Source organism: Chlamydotis macqueenii, chromosome 8 (genome assembly GCF_036417535.1).
Source record: "Chlamydotis macqueenii isolate bChlMac1 chromosome 8, bChlMac1.mat, whole genome shotgun sequence".
Classification (NCBI taxonomy): Eukaryota; Metazoa; Chordata; class Aves; order Otidiformes; family Otididae; genus Chlamydotis; species Chlamydotis macqueenii.
This window is the reverse complement of record NC_141563.1, coordinates 20886742-20911392: the sequence shown is the minus strand read 5'-3', so window position 1 is coordinate 20911392 and position 24651 is coordinate 20886742. Positions and strand designations below refer to the sequence as shown.

The 24651-nt window shown below is 38.0% G+C and overlaps 1 protein-coding gene across 3 annotated transcripts; it reads left to right on the top strand.

Moving 5' to 3' along the window:
- The first annotated feature begins 65 nt into the window (after nt 1–65).
- Nucleotides 66–20765, top strand: LRRC8B (leucine rich repeat containing 8 VRAC subunit B). 3 transcript variants are annotated; one of them, XM_086753604.1, is made up of 4 exons: nt 66–206; nt 15080–15134; nt 16479–19439; nt 20459–20765. In XM_086753604.1, exons 3-4 carry the CDS (start codon nt 17304–17306, stop codon nt 20729–20731), a joined length of 2409 nt encoding a protein of 802 aa, XP_086609730.1. In that variant the 5' UTR covers nt 66–206; nt 15080–15134; nt 16479–17303; the 3' UTR covers nt 20732–20765. The 3 variants fall into 3 exon arrangements, with proteins under 3 accessions (XP_086609730.1, XP_086609732.1, XP_086609731.1); XM_086753606.1 differs by lacking the exon at nt 66–206 and adding an exon at nt 5213–5231; XM_086753605.1 differs by lacking the exon at nt 66–206 and adding an exon at nt 11654–11724.
- The last annotated feature ends 3886 nt before the right edge of the window (nt 20766–24651 follow it).

Genomic DNA, 24651 nt, shown 5'->3' with positions numbered 1-24651 from the left:
GCCCCATTGGCTGGCGCGGCCGGTAACGTGACAACGGCGGCGGGGCGGGGGCGGATCCGAGAAGCGCCGGTTGGAGCCGGTGTCCGGCGCTGCTGTGCCGGCTGCCTCGCGGGCGGCACGCCGTTGCGCGCGGCGGCGGTGCGCGCGGACGGGCCAGTCACAGCAGGCCGGGCCGGACGGGAGGGGAGGCAGCGCGGACGGGCCAGGTAAAGCGAGGGGCGGCGGCCGCCGCTGACAGGTGCCGGCTCCCCCCGCGAGGGAGGAAGGGACGGGCGGAAGGAGGGGGAGTGAACGAGCAGGGGGCAAGACGGAGCGGGGCTTTCACGCGAGCAGCGTGCGGCGGGTCTTCACCGCCGCCGGGAGGCCGCTCCCGCCTCCCTGAGGGGCCGGGCTGCCCCCGCCGCGAGCGAGATGGGAGGGGGCTGCCCGCCCGCCTGCCTGCTGGGCGGCCCGGTGAGCCTGCGCGGCGGCAGCGCCCCGCGGCGGGGCCGCTCACCTGCCCTCCCGCCTCCCCGCGGGCCGGCCGGGGCCGGGGGGGAGGGACCGGTCCCCAGACGCGGGACGCCGGAGCGAGTTTGTGCCCGCCCCGGGGCCTGGCGGCCTCCCCGCTCCTGTGCGGGTGGGGCTTGGAGAAAAACCGTTTTGTGATTTGCGTAACCGATATTGACACGTGTCCTCAAGCGACCCGGGCGCTACAGGTCGCCCGGGGCTTCCTTCCTCTGCCCCGAGCTCGGCGCGGTCGGGCGGCGGCTGCCAGCCCTCGGCCGCAGGTGTGGCGGCGGCCCCTGCTCCCGAGCCAACGGCAGGCGGGTGCCCGGTCCCGGCTTCTCCCAAAGGGAGAGAAGACTTCACCTCAGTGCCGCGGCCTGGCAGTGCCGCATGTGAAATACGAAGCGTCCTCCTCCTCTTTGTTGTTCTCTTTCTTTCCTCTGTCGTCCCCTTGCATTTCTCATCCCAAGCAAGGCGATGTTCTTGTACTTGCGTGGTAGCTTTTCCTTGCATCCTAGCCGAGTTGGTTTAGTGACATCAGGCTTACTTTGTGCCAGTCTCTCCTGTGGTGAAACTGAGGCAGCTTCCTGGCTTCAATTAAGAATTTGTCTGTGGTAAATATGCTAATTAACCAGTGCTGTAGGAGTGATTAAAGAAGACTTCCCTAAAGCTTAATTTTATATGAAGATTTTCATGAATTATGCTGATCAGGTAAACTGTGTTTGAATTGGCACCTCTTGTGGCCATTTAAAACAACACTTTGGAGGTAATGCTAGAATAAGCTAGGAGCTATGTGGTCACTTGCAGTTTCAAGTGTTTAAGGTACATGTTCTGCTGACTCCCAGCTTTACTTGTCTGTCTGCTGAAGTGATAAGGTAAAGCAACAATTATTTCCTGGTGTCTCAGAATTCTTCTCTATGTACTTTCCTACAGAGAGGGCCACAGATCAGGGCTTATTGATCGGTCTTGCCTGAGTTCTTAAACTTTCAAGAAAGAGGAGGAAGAAAGCCTGTAAGGCTTAAGTATTGAAATCTTATCGTATATCATTCATAGAGTTTATTATGTATTCTCTACATGTATTATGCATGTATTACGTGCATTTTCTGTACTCTGTGTAACTCAGCTGCCCATGTGGGGAATAGAAGAGTTATCTGAAGCAGTGCTTGTCTTCAGTATCTGTGGTGGTGAGTAGGGCAGGGGCAACGAGAGCAGAAAGGAGAATGATGGTAGTAGAGAACCAAGAGTTAGGATAGGGTACAAGTTTTCTTAAGGGTTTTCCCCAGTGTCTAAAACACTCTGTTGTAGTTAGATAACAAAATGTTTATCACAGTTTTACATTAGCATATATTTTTACATTTCTACTGAATTTTACATTAGCATAATGTAACTGAGTTTCAACTTCAGTAGGATTCATGTAACTTTTAGAAATTGGCAGTATTAAGATGCTTATTCCCTTGCACTCTTGATAGAAGAGAGTTGATGGTCTTTTTTTTTTCCCCCTTTTTTATGAAAATAGGATTCTTATGGGAAGAAAAAGAAAATTGCCTTTTGTTTCTTGCAAGATACCAGTACAACTGCTCTTTAAAGCTGATGAAATCATGTTGAGTAAATTTTAGGGGGACCTACAGTGATAAAGAAACATCCATCAGTTTTTCAGCATTGTAAAATGAACTTTGTAGAGCAGCATGTCACTGCCAAATAAATGTTTCTATAATGTGTTTCTGGAGGAGGAGTGGAGGGGGAAATCTTGTGTTCTTTTAGCTGCTGCTGTGCCTGCTCTGCCTGTAGTGCTACAGGTAGCGAAAGAGGCTGTGGCACTTCAGCTTACAATATCTACTGCTAAAGCCATAAAGCTTTACTCAGCTAGGATTAGAAATGGATCTTTTATGTGACTAAAGGGATAAGGTGTGGTTTATACTGCTCTCTATGTTGCCTATCTAAATGTTTCACACTGCTGTCTGTATTCTGTGGGATTTATCTGTTCTTTCTATAGGCATCCTTATAACAGCTGTTCAGCTGTTGTCTTGCTCATAGTGTTGTTCTGACAGTTGCTCATGCAGTTACTCTTTCTAAAGATAAGTTAGAAGTCTGTGCTGTGGTTGTGAAGATATTTGGTTCAGATACCATGGGTAGCCATGTAGAAGGGTGAGAAATGTGAAGTGGAATTAATATTTAAATATTATAAATATGCTGTCATTTTAATGTTTACGTGGTATAGGTTGTGTGTTTCTTTAGCAACATATATCTATAATTATTTTGCTAATTAACTAATAAAGAATATGCTTTATTTTTTTTTACTGGTGACAAGATATGGTATGCTTTGTCTAATACATGTTTGTATCCTGTATGGAGTCAGTTCAGAGCCGCACATCACAAACTTGCAGTTGTGCTTTGTGGTAGCTGGTAAATGCAGCGGAGAGGTTGTGGCCTGCATTTTATTAACCCTGCCGCTACCATGTGGGCAGTCAGCCTCATTAATATCAGAAAGCTTGTCAGGAATCATGTCATCTTAAGTTATTACTGATAGTTCCTACAAATAAGCAGTTTAATTTTGTGTATGCATTCCAATTTGAGTTTTGCCAGACTTGGTAAGCAGACTTGAGTTTATTGTAGTTATGCTTGGGTTTGGTGATTCTTTTCCGCAAGAGCTGTTAGTGTGCCATGACCTAGTTCTGGATTTAATTTGTAGCTAGTCGAGATAAAATTGTAGTCAATATTGAACTAAAGTTTCATCATACTTATGAATAGTTTCCCCAATTATTTGCTTGAAACTGAGTGATATGAAAAGGCGATACTTTCTAGCTGTATAATACATTGGAAAGGTGGCAGATGATGCAGCTCTGAAGAAAGCTATTGCAAATGCAGCTTGGGGTACAGTGCTGGCACACCCTCCCCCAATGTACGCCCAAGAGGACTCTAGGGCCTTTCAATAATCAGAAGGGAATTGTAGAGAAAACTCATAATAGAGTATCTTAAATTTAATTCCCATTGTTGCCATTCTGATTCAAAATAATGTCTTCACACACCCTGAATTAAATTATGTGAGTACATTTCCATCAAAAGTGCTCAGCTTCTCATATGTTCCGATACTGTAAACTGGAATGCAATTTCTTATACTGAAATTGATAATTTAGTTGATCGTGAGAAACTGAAGGGATTAAAAATGCCAGTAAGGGATCCAGTGATACCAATAAAGAACATGGTAGTAACGCAGTCTGTTTTTGTTGCTGCTAATTGTTAGTAGGCTTAAGACACTGTTATAAACACTTTTGGAGATATTAGTTTGAGTTGTGGTTTTAGTTTAATATGGAAACAAAGTTTCAGTTTTGTGGCACAGCAGCTACAAAACTATGGTCGTGTAGTTTACTCAGCCTTAATTAAAGTGACATTGGTTTTGTTTGTTTTTTGTTTTTTTTTTTAAAGCTTTTGCTTAAAACCCTGGGAAGTGTAATCCCCAATTTCCCAGACATTATTCCCTTAGTTTTCCAGGGAAAACACTGGTATTCTATGAGTAGTTTAGGTTGTCAAATACTTATTCAGGTATTTTTGATAGCTAAAGTTCATCTGTATGCAAATGTAAAAGTCTACTGAGCTGGAATTTAAGAACGACACATTTAAACTCTAATGCTAAAGTATTTATCCTTTAAGCTATTTTTTCCATCTGAATAAAAGCAATATCTTGATGTGCATTTGCTGTATAATCCAAAATACTTGAAGAAGGAAGGGCATTTAAAGTTTTAACTAAAAGCTATTTCTAGGCTGTGTTTAAATTATTAACGAGATAAACTATCACTTCTATCCCATGCCAATGGAAGTGTGAAAATGATTATTGTTTTGCCAGTGCCTTTGCAGTACAGGAAAACTATTTTCTAAATAAATGTTTTTTTTATTGAACATTAACGTCCTTTAAACATTAGCTTTGCAATGACACGGACTCAAAGTCAGGAAAGCACGTTGCTTAATTGAAGCGAGACAGGATATGTCAATACTCAAGTGCTTTACTGAACTGGAGTTGTTAAAAGCAGTGTCTGCTTTGCTTCAAACTATTATTTAGTTTCTTACAAATATGGAGCTGGAGGCTTTTTCACTTCAAAGTTCTTAATTGATTCAGGTGATGATAAATCAGTGACTCTTGTTTTTGAAGTTATTGAATTTGGCTTCATACCAAAAAGAGTGTGTCTTGTAGTACTGCGATCTGAAAAAAACTTGACGGTTGTTAGGTCTCCCTGGACAGCCTACTCAAAAAGGAAATTTTGCACAGCATACTTGGGCTTGATGGAAGTATAAAGGATGAACATAGGTGCTAAGCTAACTTTGTGTTTGTTCAGGAAACAATGTGAGATTATTGTAGGTTTGCTGTAGCATTTAAGTCTGATCACTTGTACACGGTTCTGAAACTTATCAGAAGCATCTCCTAGAACAATGCTAAGCATAGCAACGGTTTTACCCCTTGTGATTGCGTGTGTACGTGCAGTTCTCAAACTATAGAGTTGTGTTTAGGCATTAGTATGTAATTTGTACATATGCTAGTACATAGTATGTGCAATGTGAAATTTGTTCTTCAATTCTTTCACTTTATTAAAAGAAAATAAGATGTAGGTGGATTGGCTTTGTCCAATTAGTAAATACCTAATGTAGAGTAATATGAACAGGAAGATACTTAAGTGATTAAGGTGATTGTGCGGACACCATGCTCCCTGCCAGAGGATTAGTAAAACCTATTCCACTTCCATTTTAGGTGAGTTTGTATTTAACTGCAGTTTCACAAGCTTTTGTTTTTGTTTTTTACTTTGGAGTGGGGAGATTCTTTAAAAAGATAACAAGATGAGTTTCAGGAGAGCTTGCGTACAAAAAGAGTGCCTGAGTTTGAATCAGATGTAAATTGTAAACTTATCTGTTCTTGTTATTTTATTTTGGATGTTTAGACCAGACATTTAGAATCAAGTATTTCAACTTGTCAGGCTGACTTTCAAGAGTAACTGTCTTTCCTGTTAAACTAGATGAAAAGCTGCTGCTTCTGGGCAGAGATATGACCCACTGCTGAAAATCTGAATCAGCTTTCCAATGTCAGAACTAATAGAGTGAAATCAGATGTGTTTCTGTATTGCTACCCTGATAATTATATTCTCCTTGATGCAGTTAAATTCTTCTCTGTGGTCTGTGGAAGTAATAACATACCCTTCTGGAAAGTTCTTCATGAAACTAATGCAGCATCAGGAAAACTTAAAACCAAAAAACTGCTTTTTGACTGTTCTTAAATCTTGTAGCTACATTTGTGTGTGGTAATAATTATGTTGCAGAGACAGAATGTGTTTGGTATATATTTTTTATTTGTGACCTTACTTGATATTTGTTTGTTCTCAATATCTGTTATCCTGATAGGACACTGTTTGGTCTTGGCAGTCTATAAATAAATATTGGAAAAACATCAGTTTCCTTTTTAGACCAAATGTTGAAATTTTAACTTATTGTACTAGATAACTGTTAATATTTTAGAAATGTCAGAACAATTCTAGCTAGAATAAGGAATATAAATACAAATTCATATTTCTGAGATTTTGTAAAGATGATACCTGTCTGACCGCTATTAGCAAAAGTAATAGCATATGTGCTTCTAGCTCTCAGAAAGTGATGGAACCTATACTACAATCCAGAATAGCCTCTCTGATTACCTAGTAAGAAGTTAAGTGTTATTACTGTATAATGTTGCTCATTTAAATACTTTATGAAGAACGGGAGAAACGTTACCATGATTTTACAGCTGAGCAATCTGAGGTAGAGAGGAATAAAATGACTTGTATAGAGCTATTCAGCTTGTTAGAGGTAAACATCTCCGTTAACTGGGTTGGATATGGTTATTGTATTGGAAAGCAGTGTTTGAGCTAGGAAAATAATGTAGAATGGAGGTTCTGAATATCTAAACCGATTAGATTTCAGTACTCTGTGCAAACCTAGCAGGACTTCCTATAGTATGAAGCACGTTGGCCCCTTCCATCTTTGTCTAAATGCAGTGCTGTTGAATTCCTTACAGGTCCTTTATCTAGAAGCATCAGATCAGAGTGTGAACATGCCTTAGTTAATACATCAACATGTATGGTGTTACGTTACCATATAATGAATTATGTTGATAGCCTAGTTATAGCAGCATATCCTGTGGACTACAAAATTGACCCAAATGCTTACCTGCCTTCTCAAGTAGGATTTGTACTCCACTCTATACCACTCAGCCCTCCTGGTGGTACTTGAAAAATTAATTCAAAGTTAGTTCAGGTGTGTGCATACTCCAAGGCTCCTTCTTCTGAGAATAATTGCTTATTTCAGGCTTATTTCCAGTGAGGTTACAGGAATTGTCTTAGCCATTTCAAGGACCTCTGACCATTTATGACTTTATTGAAAAGTACACTGAAAATGGAGGATCATGTATGAGCAATTCCCTGCCTTTTTGGAAGGAAAGATGGGCTTTTGTTAAATCATTATAACTGATTTATGCTGCTGGCTCTCTCGTACTTTTACTGCTCCTGAAGACTGAAGATAATAAACTATACTATAATTAAAAAATCTGCTAGTCGAGAAACCTTGTAGTATTTAAGTTGTGAATATTCTCCAGTGTAATCCTCCTCTGCTTTGCTTTCTGATCTCCTGAGCACAGCAGCACAATGAATGGACATTATGAGTATCTGTCTAGCTTCTGGAAACTAAGGGGGTAAAAATTAATTTTCTATTGTAGTACTTATCGTGGTATGCAGAATTAAATAGATACCATTGACTTCCTTTGGAATGCTGGAGAGATACCGCTGATACCATTGTCTTATGGTTATGTATTCATATTTCTCAGCATGAGAAAGACCCGAGAATGTGGTTACAAGAATAAAAAGGCATTATAAGTGAGCTTGAAAATGTAATTTCATGCAGTTGGAAGGTGTCTGATTCTCTGTTAGCTATGTTAGTACTGGGATGAAGGACTTGATTTACTGTTGTGTAAGATGGTTTCTGGGAGAGCTATAAGAAGTATGGCATGCTACAGATAAGTCCCAGTCTAGACCTTTTGAGATTCTTTCCAAAGCAAGAAAGATTACACCAAAAGCAATGGATGAAGAACCAAGACTTCTCATACTTAGTGCTCCAAACTTGCTCTATGATATCTTTGGAACTTGGAAGTAAGGACTGTTTGAGGTATTGCTATACTACTTCTGTCTTCAGAATATTGCCATACTAATTTTAAAACCCAATTGGGGGATGGTGGAACAACAAAGGAGGTCTGTTCTTTCAGGTATCATTTGAGAGTGTAATCTGCACTGCTTCCCTGATATCTTCCATGGCACCTTTGGGCTGGAATGTTTGTCAGCATGGCATGCTTGCAGTCATGTCTGGAGGGAGTTGTCTCCTCCCACGCCGGTTTGAATAAGCATTAGCTGAGCACAGATGTCCTTCCGTCCTGAGAAGGCAGATGCATTTCCCATGCTGTTCTATCCCTTCCTCTCCACCTCCAGTATACTCTCACTTCTCTTATGGTAGAAAGCCCACTTCCTTTAGATTACTTTCTTAGGACTCACCATTCCTCTGAGTATTGTTACTGTTGCAGTTCTGAATTTGGTTTTGTTGGCTTTTTCTAAATGGGATGATAATGCTCTGTAGGCATCTAGGTTAGATTTGTACAGGGGTGGTGCTGCTCTCTGCTAAAAGTATTTTCCTGGGGATTAGTGTAGGATAGCCTTTGCTGCTTTCTGGCTATATCACTGGTGGCACATTCCTCCTACAAAGGATTAGTCCAGGTAGGGTTTTCCTTCTCCTTTGGTTGCTTCCAACAAATGACTCATAAGTTAGAGCAAAAAACCTGTTGTTTGTCCATGTCAAGAGTTTGGTTTTTTGTTTTCACGTGTTCCGATTACTGCAGTCCCTGTAAGTGTTAAATCTTGTTTTTATTTAGTCTGTGTTTTCAGCGTGGCCTGTGACGGGTTGTCTTTTCTGTGAATTGCTTGTAATTTTTATTAAATTATCAACTTTGTCTTAGCTGATAAAGTATAGAGTCACTCTGGAAGTTATTTTCTGTAACCTAGATTCAATCTCTTACACTCAGCTTGTTTAGAAAACTGTTTACTTTATCAAAGAAATGTACCTACTTGGTCTGGCAAGCTCTGTTTAATTTTTCCTTCTATATCTTGAGTGACTTTTTTTTTTTTTTTTAATTAAAAAAACTAATGGATTTCTAAATGGACTTGTTTCTTTAAATATATACATGAAGTTTGTAGTTGTATGTTTGGGTCTGTGATAACATGGGCCACTCTGGGGTGATGTTGATTATTTGTGTATTGCTGTGGGCAGTGTAATCTAGTATCTCAGTGCCCTCACAATCCTATTTCATAAATCCATTAACATTTCATTTTAAAAGCAGGTTTGTCTATGATAAGATAACTGATACATGCTTTGAATATGCTTGGCTTCAAATTTATTTGTTAAAAAAAAAAGGCTTCTTGTACTGCTTGGGCGCTTATTCTGCTTGTGTTGTCTCCTCTTCTTGAGACTTAACATGGACTGACTTTTTGTTGCATTAAATTGTGTACTTCATTATGGGCTATCTAATGCCAAGCTTAAAAATACAGTTCTTCGGACTCTCAGAGGTGTAGAGATACTTTAGAAGTAGTAGGAATGCATGACCCTCTCCTACTTTTTGTGCAATGCTGGAGGTTTTGATTACTTGAAAGTGTTATGGGGCCAAAAAAAAAAAGCGGAAAAGGAAGCTGACAGGAGGCAGAGCTTCACTTTAATTTTCAACACAGAGGTTAAGTAATTAATTAGATGCTATCAGACTCTTTGGTGCCACATAACAGATATTTTGGACTTGTTCTTTGTTTCAGTTTTTTTGGGTGTCTGTTTTTACTTAATGAGAATTTCAGAAGTGACCTTCTGGAAGACAGTTAATCTATATGGTTTGTGTGTTGCACCAAGAGGTGCTGTTCCATGATGATCTCAGTAAGAAAGGTACTCAGACTCTGTACAGTATCATTTTAAATACTTCTTATTGGATTTGACACTATAAAGAAAGAGAATAGTATAGATAATCTGAGATCCCTTTAGAAGCTGGGAACATGAGTTGTGCAGCATCAAATGAACCTTCAATTCTCTTGCAGCACACTGTGCAGACCCTGCCTGTAGAAAGGGTTACCTCATTTCGATCATTCAAGCTATTATAGAATTTTCTTACAAGAAAACAACTCCGTGCATAATTTCTACTGTCAGTCAGGAAGGATGTTCACAGGAGAACTTCTTGCAGCACTTCTTGATAAAGACAAGGACATGCAGGTGGTGTATGTAACTGCTGGTACCAAGTGGGAGCTGCCTGCTGACTCCTCTGTTATAAGCTGGCTAAATTTATCCTGTGCCCAAGAGATCCGCAGCACAAGCCTGGGCCTGTCAACTAGGCAGAGTGGATCACTAAGACCTCAATGTGCCATGGTCTTCCAGTCAGAACTACTACAGTTTGTTACACTTTCTTCTTTTTTAAAAGCCTTATGGAACTATTTCCAGGGTTTTTTCTTATCTGTTAATGGGTTTTGCAATGTTTCTTTAGGGATTGCCAAGCACATTTGTGACAGCAGAGAGTTGTTTTTTTTTTTTTTAGTGGGTAATACCAATGTGGAGATTTGGCAGTTTCTTTCTATTTATAATTTAATTTTTAAAGGGGAATATGTGAAATGTACAGCTATTTGAAGAAATGTTAATTAATGGAGCAAATTTTTAAAATCTGCTTTCTAAAGAGTACTGGAGTTTCCAGTGAGAATACATATTAAATAAGTTAAATATTAGGGTGAAACAATATATGTCTCTGAGTGAATTTACTCTTCGTATTCCCAATACAAAGCACTCTCTTCTAAACAGGTGCGTGTTTTGATATTTATTGTAATCAGTATTTTAGATGCTAATACATCTCAAGTTTAAGTTAATATATTTGTAGTTTAAAATAATTAAAGGGATGAGAACACAAGCTGAAAATAAATCCGTGGTCTGGCAAAGCTACTACAGCTTGACTGCATGTTTATCTTAATGTGTCCCCAAGGAAAGAGGAGACCACAGCATAATAACACCTGTCTGTGTAGTTAAAATCCTTCCTCTGTCATATTTCTATCATCACCTGATATAATCTTAGTTTATGTTTTTTTAAAAATGCATCTCTGAGTTTGAAAATAGTGCTGGGACACCAAAACTATATGAATTATTGCTTACTAGAAATGTTCAGATTCAATTCAGAGTCTGGATTCTGCTTGGTTTGGTAGGGATCTTAGAAAGCACCATGACTATGAGTGAAGTGATATTTGCCCAGAATGTAGACAGCTTGCTTTCAAAGAGATAAGTTGCATTGATGCAATTACGTGCAAAACAAAGCTGGTCTACCTTTCATTATACTTTGGTTTTTTACCATTAGATTGCTTGTCTGTTTAACTCTGAAACCTACTTGTTCAGAAACCTAAGTTTGTACCTACTTATGAGTTTTTCTTCAATTTGTTTTTGGGGGTTTTTTTTTTGTTTGTTTTTTTTTGCATAAACTGCTTCTCACCTACTGTCTATTTGCTCTTAAACTTGGGTTTAAATGAGATACTTACCTCGCTGGTACAGGCCTTTCTAGGAGCATAGGCTGTGACCTTCTGTTTTAGCTAGAACACAATCCTTAGCACCTTGAACTTGAGGAGAGAGCTGGAGAAAGTGCTTTTACCAGTCAAAGTATGTATATCTGAATATGAATTTGTATTTAAAATTGCTCTCCAGGCTAGACTAGTATGAAATAAAAAGCACATTTAATATACCTTTTAAACACACATCTTTTAATACAGCTTCATTACAAAGTTTGACCTTCAAAATAGTTGACTTGGTTTCTCCCTCCCATCTGCTATTGAGAATTAGGCTTAAGTAACTTCATGGGCTTGCACAGACCTTGCTGATGTGATTCATTATCATGTGGCCTACAGTATGTAATTTTAACTACCTGTGTAACCTCTGCTGGGTAGCAATTACTTAATTTTGCAAGACTTTGTATCAGCTTATGTGCTGTGCAGTTAACTCTGAAGTACTAGCAGAGTAGAGTAATCCACGTAAAGTAAAGGTGTAAGTGCAGCCTAACTTTTAAGCTAAAAATATGCTTACAAATATATATATGTATATTTTTTTTTTCCCAGAAGTTATTGGACTACATAGTCTTATGTAAGCAGCCTTCTCCAGAGAGCAAGGACTGCTTCTTAAACAGTATGAGACTTTGCTTATTACTGTTCCTCATCTTATGTTGAACAGTACTGTCTTGAAAGCCGGACTGTTTAAGAAAAGCAAGGCCTCTAGTTAATGCAGACACAGATGGTTGAGTTGTCTGTAGTTGTCATTACGGTCTTTGATTGTTTGAAAGGTTGATATAGAAACTTTTAACAATGTTAGCTTAGTGTTGGACTAAGCTTGGGGAACATGCTGGTTATTGTAGAGTATGGGAATGTCTTCAGGTTTGTTCTAAATACAAAAGGATAATCACTTCTACATGTTTAATTATCACCTGTGACCTTCTTCAGAAGGAACTGGAAAGAAGCTTTCTCTAATCTTGTTTACATGTTGTTCTGCATTCAGTGGAATACAGATCCAAAAATACAATCCCCATCAAAAAGATCCTGCAACTGAATCTGCATGGGCACACGAGTGGTCAAAGCACAGATTCTGAAAGACCATATATCAAACATAGTGCTTGAATTGAGTACTCTGTTAGTATTTGTTATGTAGTCAGACCTGCCTCAGAAATATTGTAGTGCTTGGCTTTTTGTTGTTTAGGGAACACTTGAAAAAGGAAATGGTAGCTTGCCAGTAGAAGGGGAAGTTTTATCGAGGAAAGATGTGTTTTGGGTGATGAGTGTGTGTATGGGTAAAGTTTGTTACTTTTTTTTTTTTCCTTTGGGAATATTAATGAGGATTTATTTGCAAGTGGAGGTTCAGGCTGTGCATGTGAGAATATAAGCAGGTACTAGGAATCCCATAGGAGTCTCAAAATGGCCTATTAAGCAAGATTATTGCAAATTTAGTTTATTGAACTTGATTTTTAATCCAAAACCTTGGAAAAAAAGTGATAAATTTAAACGAGCTAGAAGCAAAGTTGGTACTGTAGTTCAGAAATCACTTCTAATAGAAAATTGATGAAACAGACACGTTTACTTAGTTGAGAAGCATATCATGCTGTTGGAATAACAGATGAGTCTAACAAGCTTTCCTGAAAACTTGATGGCTGCATTTCTCTGAGGAGAAGGGAAAAAGCAGAATAGAGGGGCCACTGGAATGCCTGTCAAGGTATGCTTTAGTTGTATAAATCTATTTTTGTTAACTTAGTGTGTCAGAAATGCTAGTTGAATACTTAAACAATCAACAAAAGCAGCATAGCCTTAAAAAGAAAACAAAGCCTCCGGTCAGGTACTGGCTTTTTGTAGACCATTGTCCTTTGAGGAGGACAAGCAAGGCACTTACCTTGCTGCAGAGCCATCCCTAACTAAAGGTGCCTAAAATTATGGAAGCAGTGACCAAATGACAGAGTAATGCAATGTTAATAAGTAACCTTTTGGCAGCAGGGGAGGGTGAGCAGGAGTGTCTGATGATTATAGATAATATTTTTCAAAACTATAGCCTTTTATTCATATTTTGGATGAGTTTTTATTTATCATATTTATAAGTCTTGAAGTAACTAAAAATTGCCTAGATATCAGTAATCTTTATTACTTTATTTTTCTGGTCTGCGTCCCAGTACTGGTCTGGGGTAACTCTCCTGAAGTCATCACTTAGCCTGGGGCTAGACTTGTGTCTCTCATCTTCTTAGAAAGATTGCCAATTGAATCAAGCCACTTTGAAAAGCTTTTATGGCTTTGATATGGGTTGAAAGCTGCTGGAGATGAGATTTATCAAACCCATTACAGTTCAGCATTATTCCATTTGATTAGTCACTCTTGGCATACAGATAGGATTTGAAAGAAAACTGTCTTTAGCAAAATTATCGTTAATAATTCACATGTTTATATTACTCTTGTGTATACTGTCTACTTTTGTGATAGGAATTGTTATTTTATGTACATAGAATTGTAATGAATACACATGCTTCATAGGAAGGTTTCAAAAAGTAGTCATTAACAAGACCAGGGTTCAAGCATTTGAATACTTAATATTGTGATTGTGACACTCGCTTTCTGATAGAAAACATTCTAAAACCACAGCAACAATTGTAGCCCTTTTCTGGGATATGTGATAGGGACTAAGAACTTTCCAGTTCAATGCTGGGAGGTGACAAAGAAAGCATTTCATAGAAAGAGACCTCACAAGCTTACCTGGGTCAGTCTCGCTTTCAGTTCTCAATCTGTATAAAAATAAACCACTTTTTGTTTGAACATAATGGCATTGCTTGAAGAAGGTGTACTGGGTTATGCCTATTCTCAAATATGGCAATATGTTTTTAATAGAATTGGTTTAAGTTCCATTTTCTGTTTTTCTTTCTGTAGCTGTTGGAGAAAATACTTTATCAGTGTTAATTTTTATTATACTCTGAATTTGGTCCCTTATACTCAACAAGAGCCTTGCTTATTCCCCAAAATACATCTGTTACCTAGAGAGTGGTGTTCTTTGTATAAAATGCATTATTACATTGTGTTACTTATAACTAAATGCTTATTAGAGAAAGTTACATAAAACATCCTCTTAAAATGTTAATGTCTGCCCAAGTCCTTGATGAGGTTTACATGTTCATCAAGAAAATAATTGTTCCTATCCTCGTGCTTAGACCTTTCGCGCTGTTTTAAACTCTCAGCCAGTTCAGTGATCGTTTTGACTTTTCAAATGTTTTTCTTTATTAAAAATACAGTTTATACTTTTTGCTCTTACTTTTTTGAATTGTCCAGCATATTTATCTCTTAGCATGTTCTTTATAACTTTAACAAGAGTCTCAAGTCTTTCATTTTTGTAACAAAGTTCAAGTGAGAAGAATTGACTAGTTTTAATTCTAGACTGGAAATGAAAAAAAAAACTTTGGATTTTTCTGTCTACATTCAAATCAAGCATGTTTGGCTTGAGTCAACACACAATCTACATATTCTTTGCAGAATGAAAGCCTTAGTTTGCATGAGTTTAGTACTTTTTTTGTGGTTTTACACCTACGAATTTATATTCAAACCCCAAAGAATTATACCAAAAGAACTAATTGTAAAAGTACTTACAGATGTGGTTTTTGCAAGTTGAGCTGGAGTGATTGAAGCAATTGCTATTTCCTAACTATGATTAGATCATCTCAGCTGCAGGAATAGTAACTTTACATAAATGCAAAAACTGTTGAGCTTAAATGGCTTTTAGTGCTTAGAAAGGGGACAACGAGAAGGGCGGTTACGGTATCTCGACTTTAGGAAAAGCAACTTTCAAATGGTGACCAAGTAAATATTCGACAGGGGATGGCATCTTACATTATTATCTTCTGCTCATTAAATGTTGGATCTTTAAAACACTGCTGTGGAAGGAGTAATGAGCTGTTGTTCTAATACTCATAGTTATTGGAGTCCAGATATTTCATGATCTGATGACAACTTTTTTTTCTCTCCAGGAGTGTATTGTAATCATCCTGTCCTTCTTCAGCTGCTTTCCCTTGAGTGGGCCTGGTAAGTTTCTATATTCTATTGAAAGTAGCCTTGTCAGTGCAAGAACAGTTAACTTATTTTTAACCATTCTTCTCCCTTCAAATGCGAATGTAGAGAATAAGGTTCTGCCTTAGTTCAGCTGTTATTTGTCTTTTTATAACAGCTTGTCAGTTTGGCTTGGTATTTAAATGTCCAGTACCAATATATGACTATTATGAGCTGGCAGTGTGCCTGGGTGGCCAAGAAGGCCAGTAGCATCCTGGCTGGTATCGGAAATAGCGTGGCCAGCAGGACTAGAGAAGTGATCGTGTCCCTGTACATTAGTGAGGCTGCAGCTCAAATGCTGTGTTCAGTTTTGGGTCCCTCACTACAAGACAGACATTGAGGTGCTGGAGCATGTCCAAAGAAGAGCAACAAAGCTGCTTTGAAGGGTCTAGAGCACAAGTCTCATGAGGAGCAGCTGAGGGAACTGGGATTGTTTAGCCTTGAGAAAAGGAGGCTCAGGGGAGACCTTGTGTCTCTCTACAGCTGCCTGAAAGGAGGTTGTAGTGAGGTGGATGTTGGTCTCTTCTCCCAAGTAACAAGCAATAGGACAAGAGGAAACAGCCTCAAGTTGTGCCAGGGGATATTAGGAAAAACTGCTTCACTGAAAGGGTTGTGAAGCAATAAGTAGCCCAGGGAAATGGTTGAGTTACCATCCCTGGAGGTACTTAAAAGATGTGTAGATGTGGCACTTAGGGACATGGTTTAGTGGTGGACTTGGCAGTGCTAGGTTAATGGTTGGCCTCAATGCTCTTAAAGGTCCTTTCCAACCTAAATGATTCTATGATCAAGAAAAATACAAAACATTCCCATTGTTTCATGTCTCTGCTGCTTAATAAACTTTATAGTAAGTTTTCTGCAAAGCTGGTAGTTTCTGTGGTATTGCCATCAACACTGGGGAATTTATTAATTTGTTTCAGGATATAAAATACCAGCCTCTGTTTTTATGAAACTTGCCTTTCTGCCAGACATTGGTGTATCAAAATTATGACTGAATTCTATTTCTTGAAGTCTTGCATGCTGTGCATTTTATTTTAATATAATTGGCAAAAAAAAAAAAACCACTTCCCACTTGAAGTAGCACTAGCTGTAGGCAGTATCCTGGTTTTTGTGTTGATATAAGTGTGCAAAATTCTGACTTCACATTCTATATGATCATGTCTGAGTATGTTCTGTTCCATTTCATGTAGCTGTAGCAATGCAGAACTTAATGGATCCTGATGTCTGCAGTAAGGCAGTAGTTCCAATAAAAGCTGAAACGTTTGCCCTTTATTTAGGTGAAGCCATTAAAAATAAAGTATATTCAATGTTTTCTCCATCCAGAATGAAGACAAATGTAAAGATGGCATGTCCAAGGAACTTTAAAAGGTGTAGACCTCCTGACTGAGCAGTGCTGTGTATTTTATTCTCTTTAATTAGTAAAGTAAGTATGAATCAAACCTGTGCTGGTGAAGGTTAAGTGTGCCCTTTTTTTTTATATATGACAATATTGGACAATAACAAGTTGTTAGCTTAATTTTGTTTCTATCAGTATGCTTAACTCTCTTGATGTATAAGATAAGTCCTTATATATATGAAATGAAAAATTGCTCTTTTGAGAATTTTTGTATATTCTTTAATTGGGTAGAATGATTTTTGTGTATTCTTTATTCTTTAATTGGGTAGAATGAGTTAATCTAGTAGAAAATTATAAATTAAAAGAGCCATGTTAACATATTGCTCTTATTTTGGACTTCATAAATGATAAATCACTTTTGCTATGTAAGTTTAGGACAGTGGTGAAGGACTGCTAGTCACATATCAGACACTTCTTTAACTTATACCTGCTTGTTGCTTCTACTTTGGTCAAAATATACTTTCTCCTAATCTCTGATGCTAGTTTCACTCTTCATTTAAATTTTTGCATTTCAAGTAACTTTCTTTAAAATAAATAAATAAATATGATGATGGCTAGGGTTAGGTGCCAGGAGTTCTTGGATCCTTTTGCTATGCTCTAGATGTTAGGCCAAATGTTATACATATTTAAAACTGTGAAAACGGTAATCAGATTTAAGTGTGTAATGGTGAAATAAATTGTTCTTAACAATTCTCTAAGGATGTCTTTTCTTTTTTCCTCTACCAGCTGCTGTTCTCTCACAGGTGAAAGTCATGATCACGCTAACAGAACTCAAATACTTAGCAGATGCCCAGTCATCCTACCACATACTAAAACCATGGTGGGATGTCTTCTGGTATTACCTCACCATGATAATGCTGCTAGTTGCTGTGCTCGCTGGGGCTCTCCAGCTTACTCAAACCAGAGTATTGTGTTGTCTTCCTTGCAAGCTAGAATTTGACAATCATTGTGCCGTGCCTTGGGATTTAGTTAAAGCCAACCTAAACATGTCGGCTAGCTCTACAGCACAGATAATCATCCCGCTTAAAATCCAGAATGATCTCCATCGGCAGCAGTATTCCTATATTGATGCAGTATGTTATGAGAGACAGCTTCACTGGTTTGCCAAATTTTTTCCATACCTAGTGCTTCTGCATACCTTTATTTTTGCAGCTTGCAGTAATTTCTGGCTTTACTATCCTAGTACAAGTTCCAGGCTTGAGCACTTTGTAGCCATTCTTCAGAAATGTTTTGATTCTCCATGGACAACACGTGCCCTCTCAGAAACAGTTGCCGAGCAGTCTGTGAGGAAGTTGCCGATAGCCAAATCAAAAGCAGTGATTTCATCACCTGGGAGTTCAGTAGATATAGGGGCCAGCAGACAGTCCCTGCCATATTCGCAACCTGGCTTGGAAACAACTGGAAGAGAAAATTCCTCAAGTGTTCTAGACAAAAAAGAAGGAGAGCAAGCTAAAGCTATATTTGAAAAAGTGAAGAAATTCAGAGTACACGTTGAAGAGAAGGATGTCATATATACAGTGTATATGAAACAGATTATAGTGAAAGTCATTGTATTTGTAATAATAATAATTTATGTCCCCTACTATTTATCATTTATTACACTTGAAATTGATTGTGTAGTTAATGTTCAAGCCTTTACAGGCTACAAAAGGTACCAGTGTGTTTATTCGCTTGCAGAAATTTTTAAAGTTTTGGCTTCGTTTTATGTTGTTTTAGTGATCTTCTACGGCTTAACTTGTACTTACAGTTTGTGGTGGATGTTAAGAAGTTCACTTAAGCAATATTCTTTTGAGAAGTTGAGAGAGAGAAGTAATTACAGTGATATACCTGATGTAAAGAATGACTTTGCATTTATTCTCCACTTGGCAGATCAGTATGATCCTCTTTATTCCCAACGATTCTCAATATTCCTGTCTGATCTGAGTGAAAACAAACTGAAACAGATAAATCTTAACAATGAATGGTCAGTGGAAAAACTGAAAAATAAACTAGTAAGAAATTCCCAAGACAAGATTGAACTTCACCTTTTCATGTTAAATGGTCTTCCAGACAGTGTCTTTGAACTGACAGAAATAGAAGTCCTAAGCCTGGAACTTATTCCTGAAGCCAAACTTCCTCCAGCTGTGACCCAGCTAGTCAATCTCAAAGAACTCAATGTTTATCATTCATCACTAACTATGGATTATCCAGCAGTCAGCTTTTTGGAAGAAAATCTGAAAACATTGCGCCTGAAATCTAGTGAGATGGGAAGAATTCCTTTTTGGGTCTTTCATCTAAAAAACCTACAAGAATTGTGCTTAACAGGATATTTCATGCTAGATCATCACAACTCGCTGTACAATGAAAGCTTTCAGGGGCTAAAAAATTTGAGATCAATTCACTTAAAAAACAACCTTTCCCGTATACCTCAAGTGGTGACAGACCTTCTGCCTTCTTTACAACACTTGTCTATCAACAATGAGGGAAATAAACTGATAGTGCTAAATAACCTGAAGAAGCTGGTAAACCTGAGAACCTTGGAATTAATCTGCTGTGATTTAGAGCGCATTCCCCATTCCATTTTCACCCTAAACAATTTGCATGAAATTGACTTAAAAGAAAATAATCTCAGAACAGTGGAAGAAATAATTAGTTTTCAACATCTTAAGAACCTTTCTTGCTTAAAATTGTGGCACAACAGCATTTCGTATGTCCCAGTGCAGATTGGTGCATTATCAAACCTGGAACAACTGTATCTAAATTATAATAATATTAAAAATGTTCCATTGCAGCTATTTCTTTGTAAAAAATTACACTATTTGGATCTTAGCTATAATAAGCTAACCTCCATCCCTGAAGAAATTGGTTATCTGACCAATCTGCAGTACTTGGCTTTGACGAAAAACCATGTAAGTAGAACTTTGAATTACTGCTTTGAAAAAACACAATCAAATATTGACTTAACTTACCATTTCTTCTGGAAGAGCTTCTGGTTCAAAATGTTTTTGTGTTGTTCATGATTAAAGTAAACCCAGTAAAGCTGAAAAAAGGGATAGTGCCTGTTTAATTACTAAATTTTTAGTGTCATCAAAGCTTGTGTAATACTGAGTAAGTACTAGCCTGGTCTGTAGCAGAGTAAGGGCTCTGATCCAGAAATAGGACGGCTGCAGAAACGTATCTTCCCTGTCCTTGCAGCTGTCTATCCTATGTAGTATTTTAATGGGAGTCAACAGTGTTAAAATTTTACCTTAAAATGTCAAACCGAAAGCTGTAGTGAATCAACAGCTAGTTGATGAGCAGCTCTGCTGTCTGACTGGGAGGAGGGAAATAATTACAGCTGGTAACCTCATCAACAGCACTAAACCGTCTGGCTTGTTAGTGTGGGCTCCAGACTTGTGACTTCCTTTGAGGTTTAGAATTGTTTTCACTGGAGAGATTGGTTTCGGATGTTATAAGTCAGTAGTGTGGACCAGAACTAACTTACTACTGTACTGCACAGGTCGCTGTTTGTACAGGTTTCACAACACAGATGCTGCTAATATCTCTCCACAATCTGTTCTTCATTAAGTGACTCTTAGGAGATAGCAGCCTATTTATCTCCCCTGCCACCTGCACATGTACGTGTTTGCGTGCCCTTCTGTGCGTGCACACGTATATGCTCCCCCTGCCATGCTTATGTCTTGACTTCTGCCAGTAGCGAAGTGTCTTCATAATAAAACAGGTGTATAACACCGTCGTCATGTTCTCAAGCACTTTATCACATAAGGATAGAAGCATTACAGTCTTCCCTTTCCTTATCTGCCCATAAACTGAGATTTATTTTTTTTTAACCCTAAAATAAAACCGGGAAATGTCAAAACATGCAGCTGCATGTAGGCTAACAACTTCTAATGTACTGTATTTTTGTTCTTTTCTTTCCTTTTTCTAGATTGAAGTGCTGCCTGAGGGATTATTTCAGTGCAAAAAGCTGCAATTTCTTCTTCTGGGAAATAACAGTCTGATGAATTTGTCCCCTTGTGTGGGTCAGCTACTGAATCTTGTTCAGTTGGAGCTCATTGGAAACTATCTTGAATCACTTCCTGCTGAACTGGAAGAATGTCAGTTCTTAAAGCGGAATAGTCTAATTGTAGAAGAAAGGTTGTTAAAAACACTTCCACTTCGTGTAAGAGAGCGTTTGCAAACATGCTCAGATAAGTGCTAAGTTTAAAATGAAACTCTGCATCATTGCATTCTAGAAGCCTATAGTAACACTGTATATACTTTTTTTTCCTATGGGAATTTATGTTGACAGTGATAATTTTAAACAGTTTCATCTCCTGCTATATGAGATCTCAGAACTGTCTGGAATTAGTTTCTTAAAACAACTTCTTCACTAACTTAAAATATGTTAAATTAAGAGTTTAAACTATTTGAGCAGTTCAATTGCATGGGGTATATTGAAAGTAATTTTTCAACATACCTTAATTTTTAAAGCTTTTGACAAGTTCTGAGCATTAATTCTGTAATTGTGGAAGATGCCATTGGAATCTTGCAATTAAAATCAGTTAGACAATAATACCTGAAACCAGTTTCAGTATTTTGTCTTAAAAATAGTAAATACAAAATGAATTCTGGCCTAGAAATTGGGAGGAATTGGAAGAATCTGGAGTAACTGTTGTGTACATATACTAAATGACAGATCTTACAGTACTGATCTTCATAGATGGCGATGGCAAACTGAACACAATATAGTTGCGAAGTTGTCTTCTGTGTGTTGTGAGCATACCAGGTGTTAGTGTCGTGTATGTTGCTGTTTAACATTTTTATAACTTCTCATTATTGACTGCCTCAGTGCTGCTTCTCCACACCCCGTTACTGCATTTTTGTGGCTGGGGAGAGGATGAAGGAGGTTTGTATTGGATTGGGACAGAAAGACACAGAGAAAACAAACCAAATAATCACACAGCTTATAAGCACATGGGAGGGAAAACTAGGAAGCGTTCTAAGCTTTGACTCTTTTAAGGATGTTTTAATTTCATAAATTATAGTGGTGGAATGAGCTCTTATGCCATCCTTAACACTTGCAAAACTGGATGGAAATAAAATGGTTCCTGACTTTATTCTTCTGCTGTGCGCTGTTTTATTGTATTTGAAGTCCTAACTTTCATAATGTTTTATCATGTTCTCTAAAAATGTAAGTTATGCCCCTGGGGAAAAAAGAGAGCATACTTTACAAAAACATATTTGAAAACTTTTTGTATTCTATTAATGTTTTCAAAAGCAATCTCAATTTTGAGTTTAATAGATGAGGTAAACTGTGCTCTTAATGATTTTGTGTTCATCAAGTCTGCTAAGTATGCATTCCAGTTTATAATAACAAATCATCCCAGATAAACCAGTTTTAGTACTAGACTATGTTTAGTCATCTCTTGCTCCCATTCCAGTGCCACTTTTGTGGAGACTAAGGTTTATTTTGAATGAAAATGCTAAAACCAAGTCTGATCAACATGAAAGTAGGAGTTGTCTCTGCAGGAGCAGTGCAAGTGGTGCAGGTTTAATCACTGTATGATGACATTCCAAAGACCTTTGTAGATAGAGCATTTTTCTTCTCAGGGAACCAAAACGTGGTAAAACTATTTTTATGTAGATCTAGAAATGTTTAATGTAAACTGATTAGTTGTGTTTATGTGCAGACTAGTGCTACTGGAACAGTCTTTCATAGTGTCCGTATGTCCTCTTCCAAACTCTACTTTCAGCTAATTTTGAGTTGTATAATAGTTCCATAGGAATTGACATGGTTCAGAAACAGAGCTAGTTGTGGCAGATTGATCAAACTAGAGTACATTCGTTTGCACCCTGTGGCAAGAGTTTTGTTAATAATTGCAATAGGTCTGTCAGACCTTTATACCTTAACATTGAAGAACACTTCATGCCAGAACTTGACACGCAAGACATGCAGTCTGGTAATTTTTAAAAGATTAAGCAAGCATTTTTGCTAAAGCTTTTTCTAAATTGGAAAGCTGTGTTTAAAAAGTTAAATAAGCAAGTAACTGGCTTGGACAATAACTTCAACTTTTTAGCAGTACATCTGTCCTTTTCCATAATCAACAAAATTGATGGAGGCAAACAGTGATCTTAAATACATGTTTTATGCTAGTTCTGTCACAGTGAAATAACAGAAATAACTTGGAGAAAGGTACTACATTTCTAAAATGTGTAACCTCGAAGGATTTGAGGAAACACCAAGAAAAGCATAAGAACATAAATACTGTTTTATAGGTTTAATAGGTTACTCTTTTTTTGAGACTTTAATATTTTTTCACTCTGCACCCCCTCAGGAGGGTTGGATTTTTTTTCACTGCATGTTTGAGTGTTTATAAAACAACCAAACAAAAGCCAGAAAGCTTAAAGGCTAGAATCTCTACCCTTGCTTTCAAACCACAGTGTGCCTTTATTATGCATTTTGTACCGTGAAACCCAATCCTAGTGCTTCGAATTGAAGGTGGAGACAACTATAACTCTCAATTTCTTTAATTCACTTCAACCATGACCTTAATATTCAATATTTCTTCAAAATGAGGGGATTTTCAGAGAATCAATGTATGAATCTACTTGCATAAACTTTGTACAATAAGTATTGTTGGCATCTAGTCTTTGTATTAAACTATCACTTCTAATCAAAAAAAGGCTTTTCAGCTTGTTTCAGTGTTGTATTGTGTTGAAGAATTCTGTATTGTGACCTTACATACCATGAGCAATTTTTTTTAATTAAATTTTTTTTTGCATTACAATTTTATGAACTGTTCTTTCTTTTCCATATGAGATGTTGCATTTAATGCAAAGCTCAGAAGTCTGCTTACAGCATCTGTACCTATTTGCTAGCAGGTGTATCTTCCACAAGGAAGTGTGAGGTTAATGAACAGCAGTGGGAAATGAACACTATGCTCTGTTATCAAAGCAGTTCTCATGTTCTGGGCTAGAGGAGAAGCTCCTGTGTTGTTTAGAACTAAGCTTCTATCTTAGTCGTTGTTACAGAACCTTTTCCAAGTCTCACACTTTTATTTTTGTGAGCTGGGTAAATATCGAATCAAGCCTGGAATTGTACTGGGAGAAGTGAGAAGGCAATGACTCTCTTCCTAGCTTGGCACATACAGCTGTTGTGTGGCTAAACTGCTAAAAATAATACTGCTTGTAGTAAATCATGAATATTTTTCAAGTACTGTATGTTGTCTTAGCTCAAATATCTCATTTCTCTTGAAATGTGACATGATACCTGATGGCTTTTTATGGGAACCTGGGTTTGGCCCCATGTTTTGAAGATAAGGGGAAAAACTAAACATGCAAGTCACTTTACATATTCAAGTACTAGCTGCTTATCTTTCAAAGTAAGAACCTTGCTAGCAAGTCTTATAGAACTGTGGCTGTTTCTTCTTGGAGAGGAAATAACTAATAAAAAATTACTTGTGGTTTACTTGTTTTGAGGTGGTAGTGTTAGTAAAATAAGGCAGATTATTCTTTTTGAAGCTGTTGGAGCATGCTCCTGTAGATCCATACATTTTGTTTGCATGACAATATATTGTAGTTTTAATGATTTTTTTTTTTTTTAAACCATTTACATCATACTAACAAACTTCCTTGGTATGTAGACATTCCATCTTCAAGAATGTGACCTGAAGTTCATTCTGTAATCGCTTCTAATAAGTGAAACTTTCCCTTTCCCCTTTCCACCCCAATAAATGGCAGGATTATAGAGAACAATATAGGAGCAACTGAAGTTCTACTACAAAACATATGGCTACAAGTCCTGAAAGCAGGAGGCAGTGCATGTCATCCTATGGATTGTTTATATCAGGGATTTTACACAACTTCAGGTATTTCTGGAGATCAGGAATTGATCAAGCTCTCATGCTTTATTTGGCCTTGTTGGGTGGGTGAGTCCCTCAAATATGCAAGCATGGTAATACATTTCCCAGAGAGGAGGCAGAGACTGTGCAGTTTACTTGCTGTTGTGATGGAGTTGACAGCTTATGTAAGCTGTGGCACCAGTGGAGGAATTGTAGTTAATTGATAGGAAGAAGCAAGCACAGCTGCTATAGTCCTGTATGCTTGTGGGATCCAGCAATTCCTGTGTCTGGACAAGTG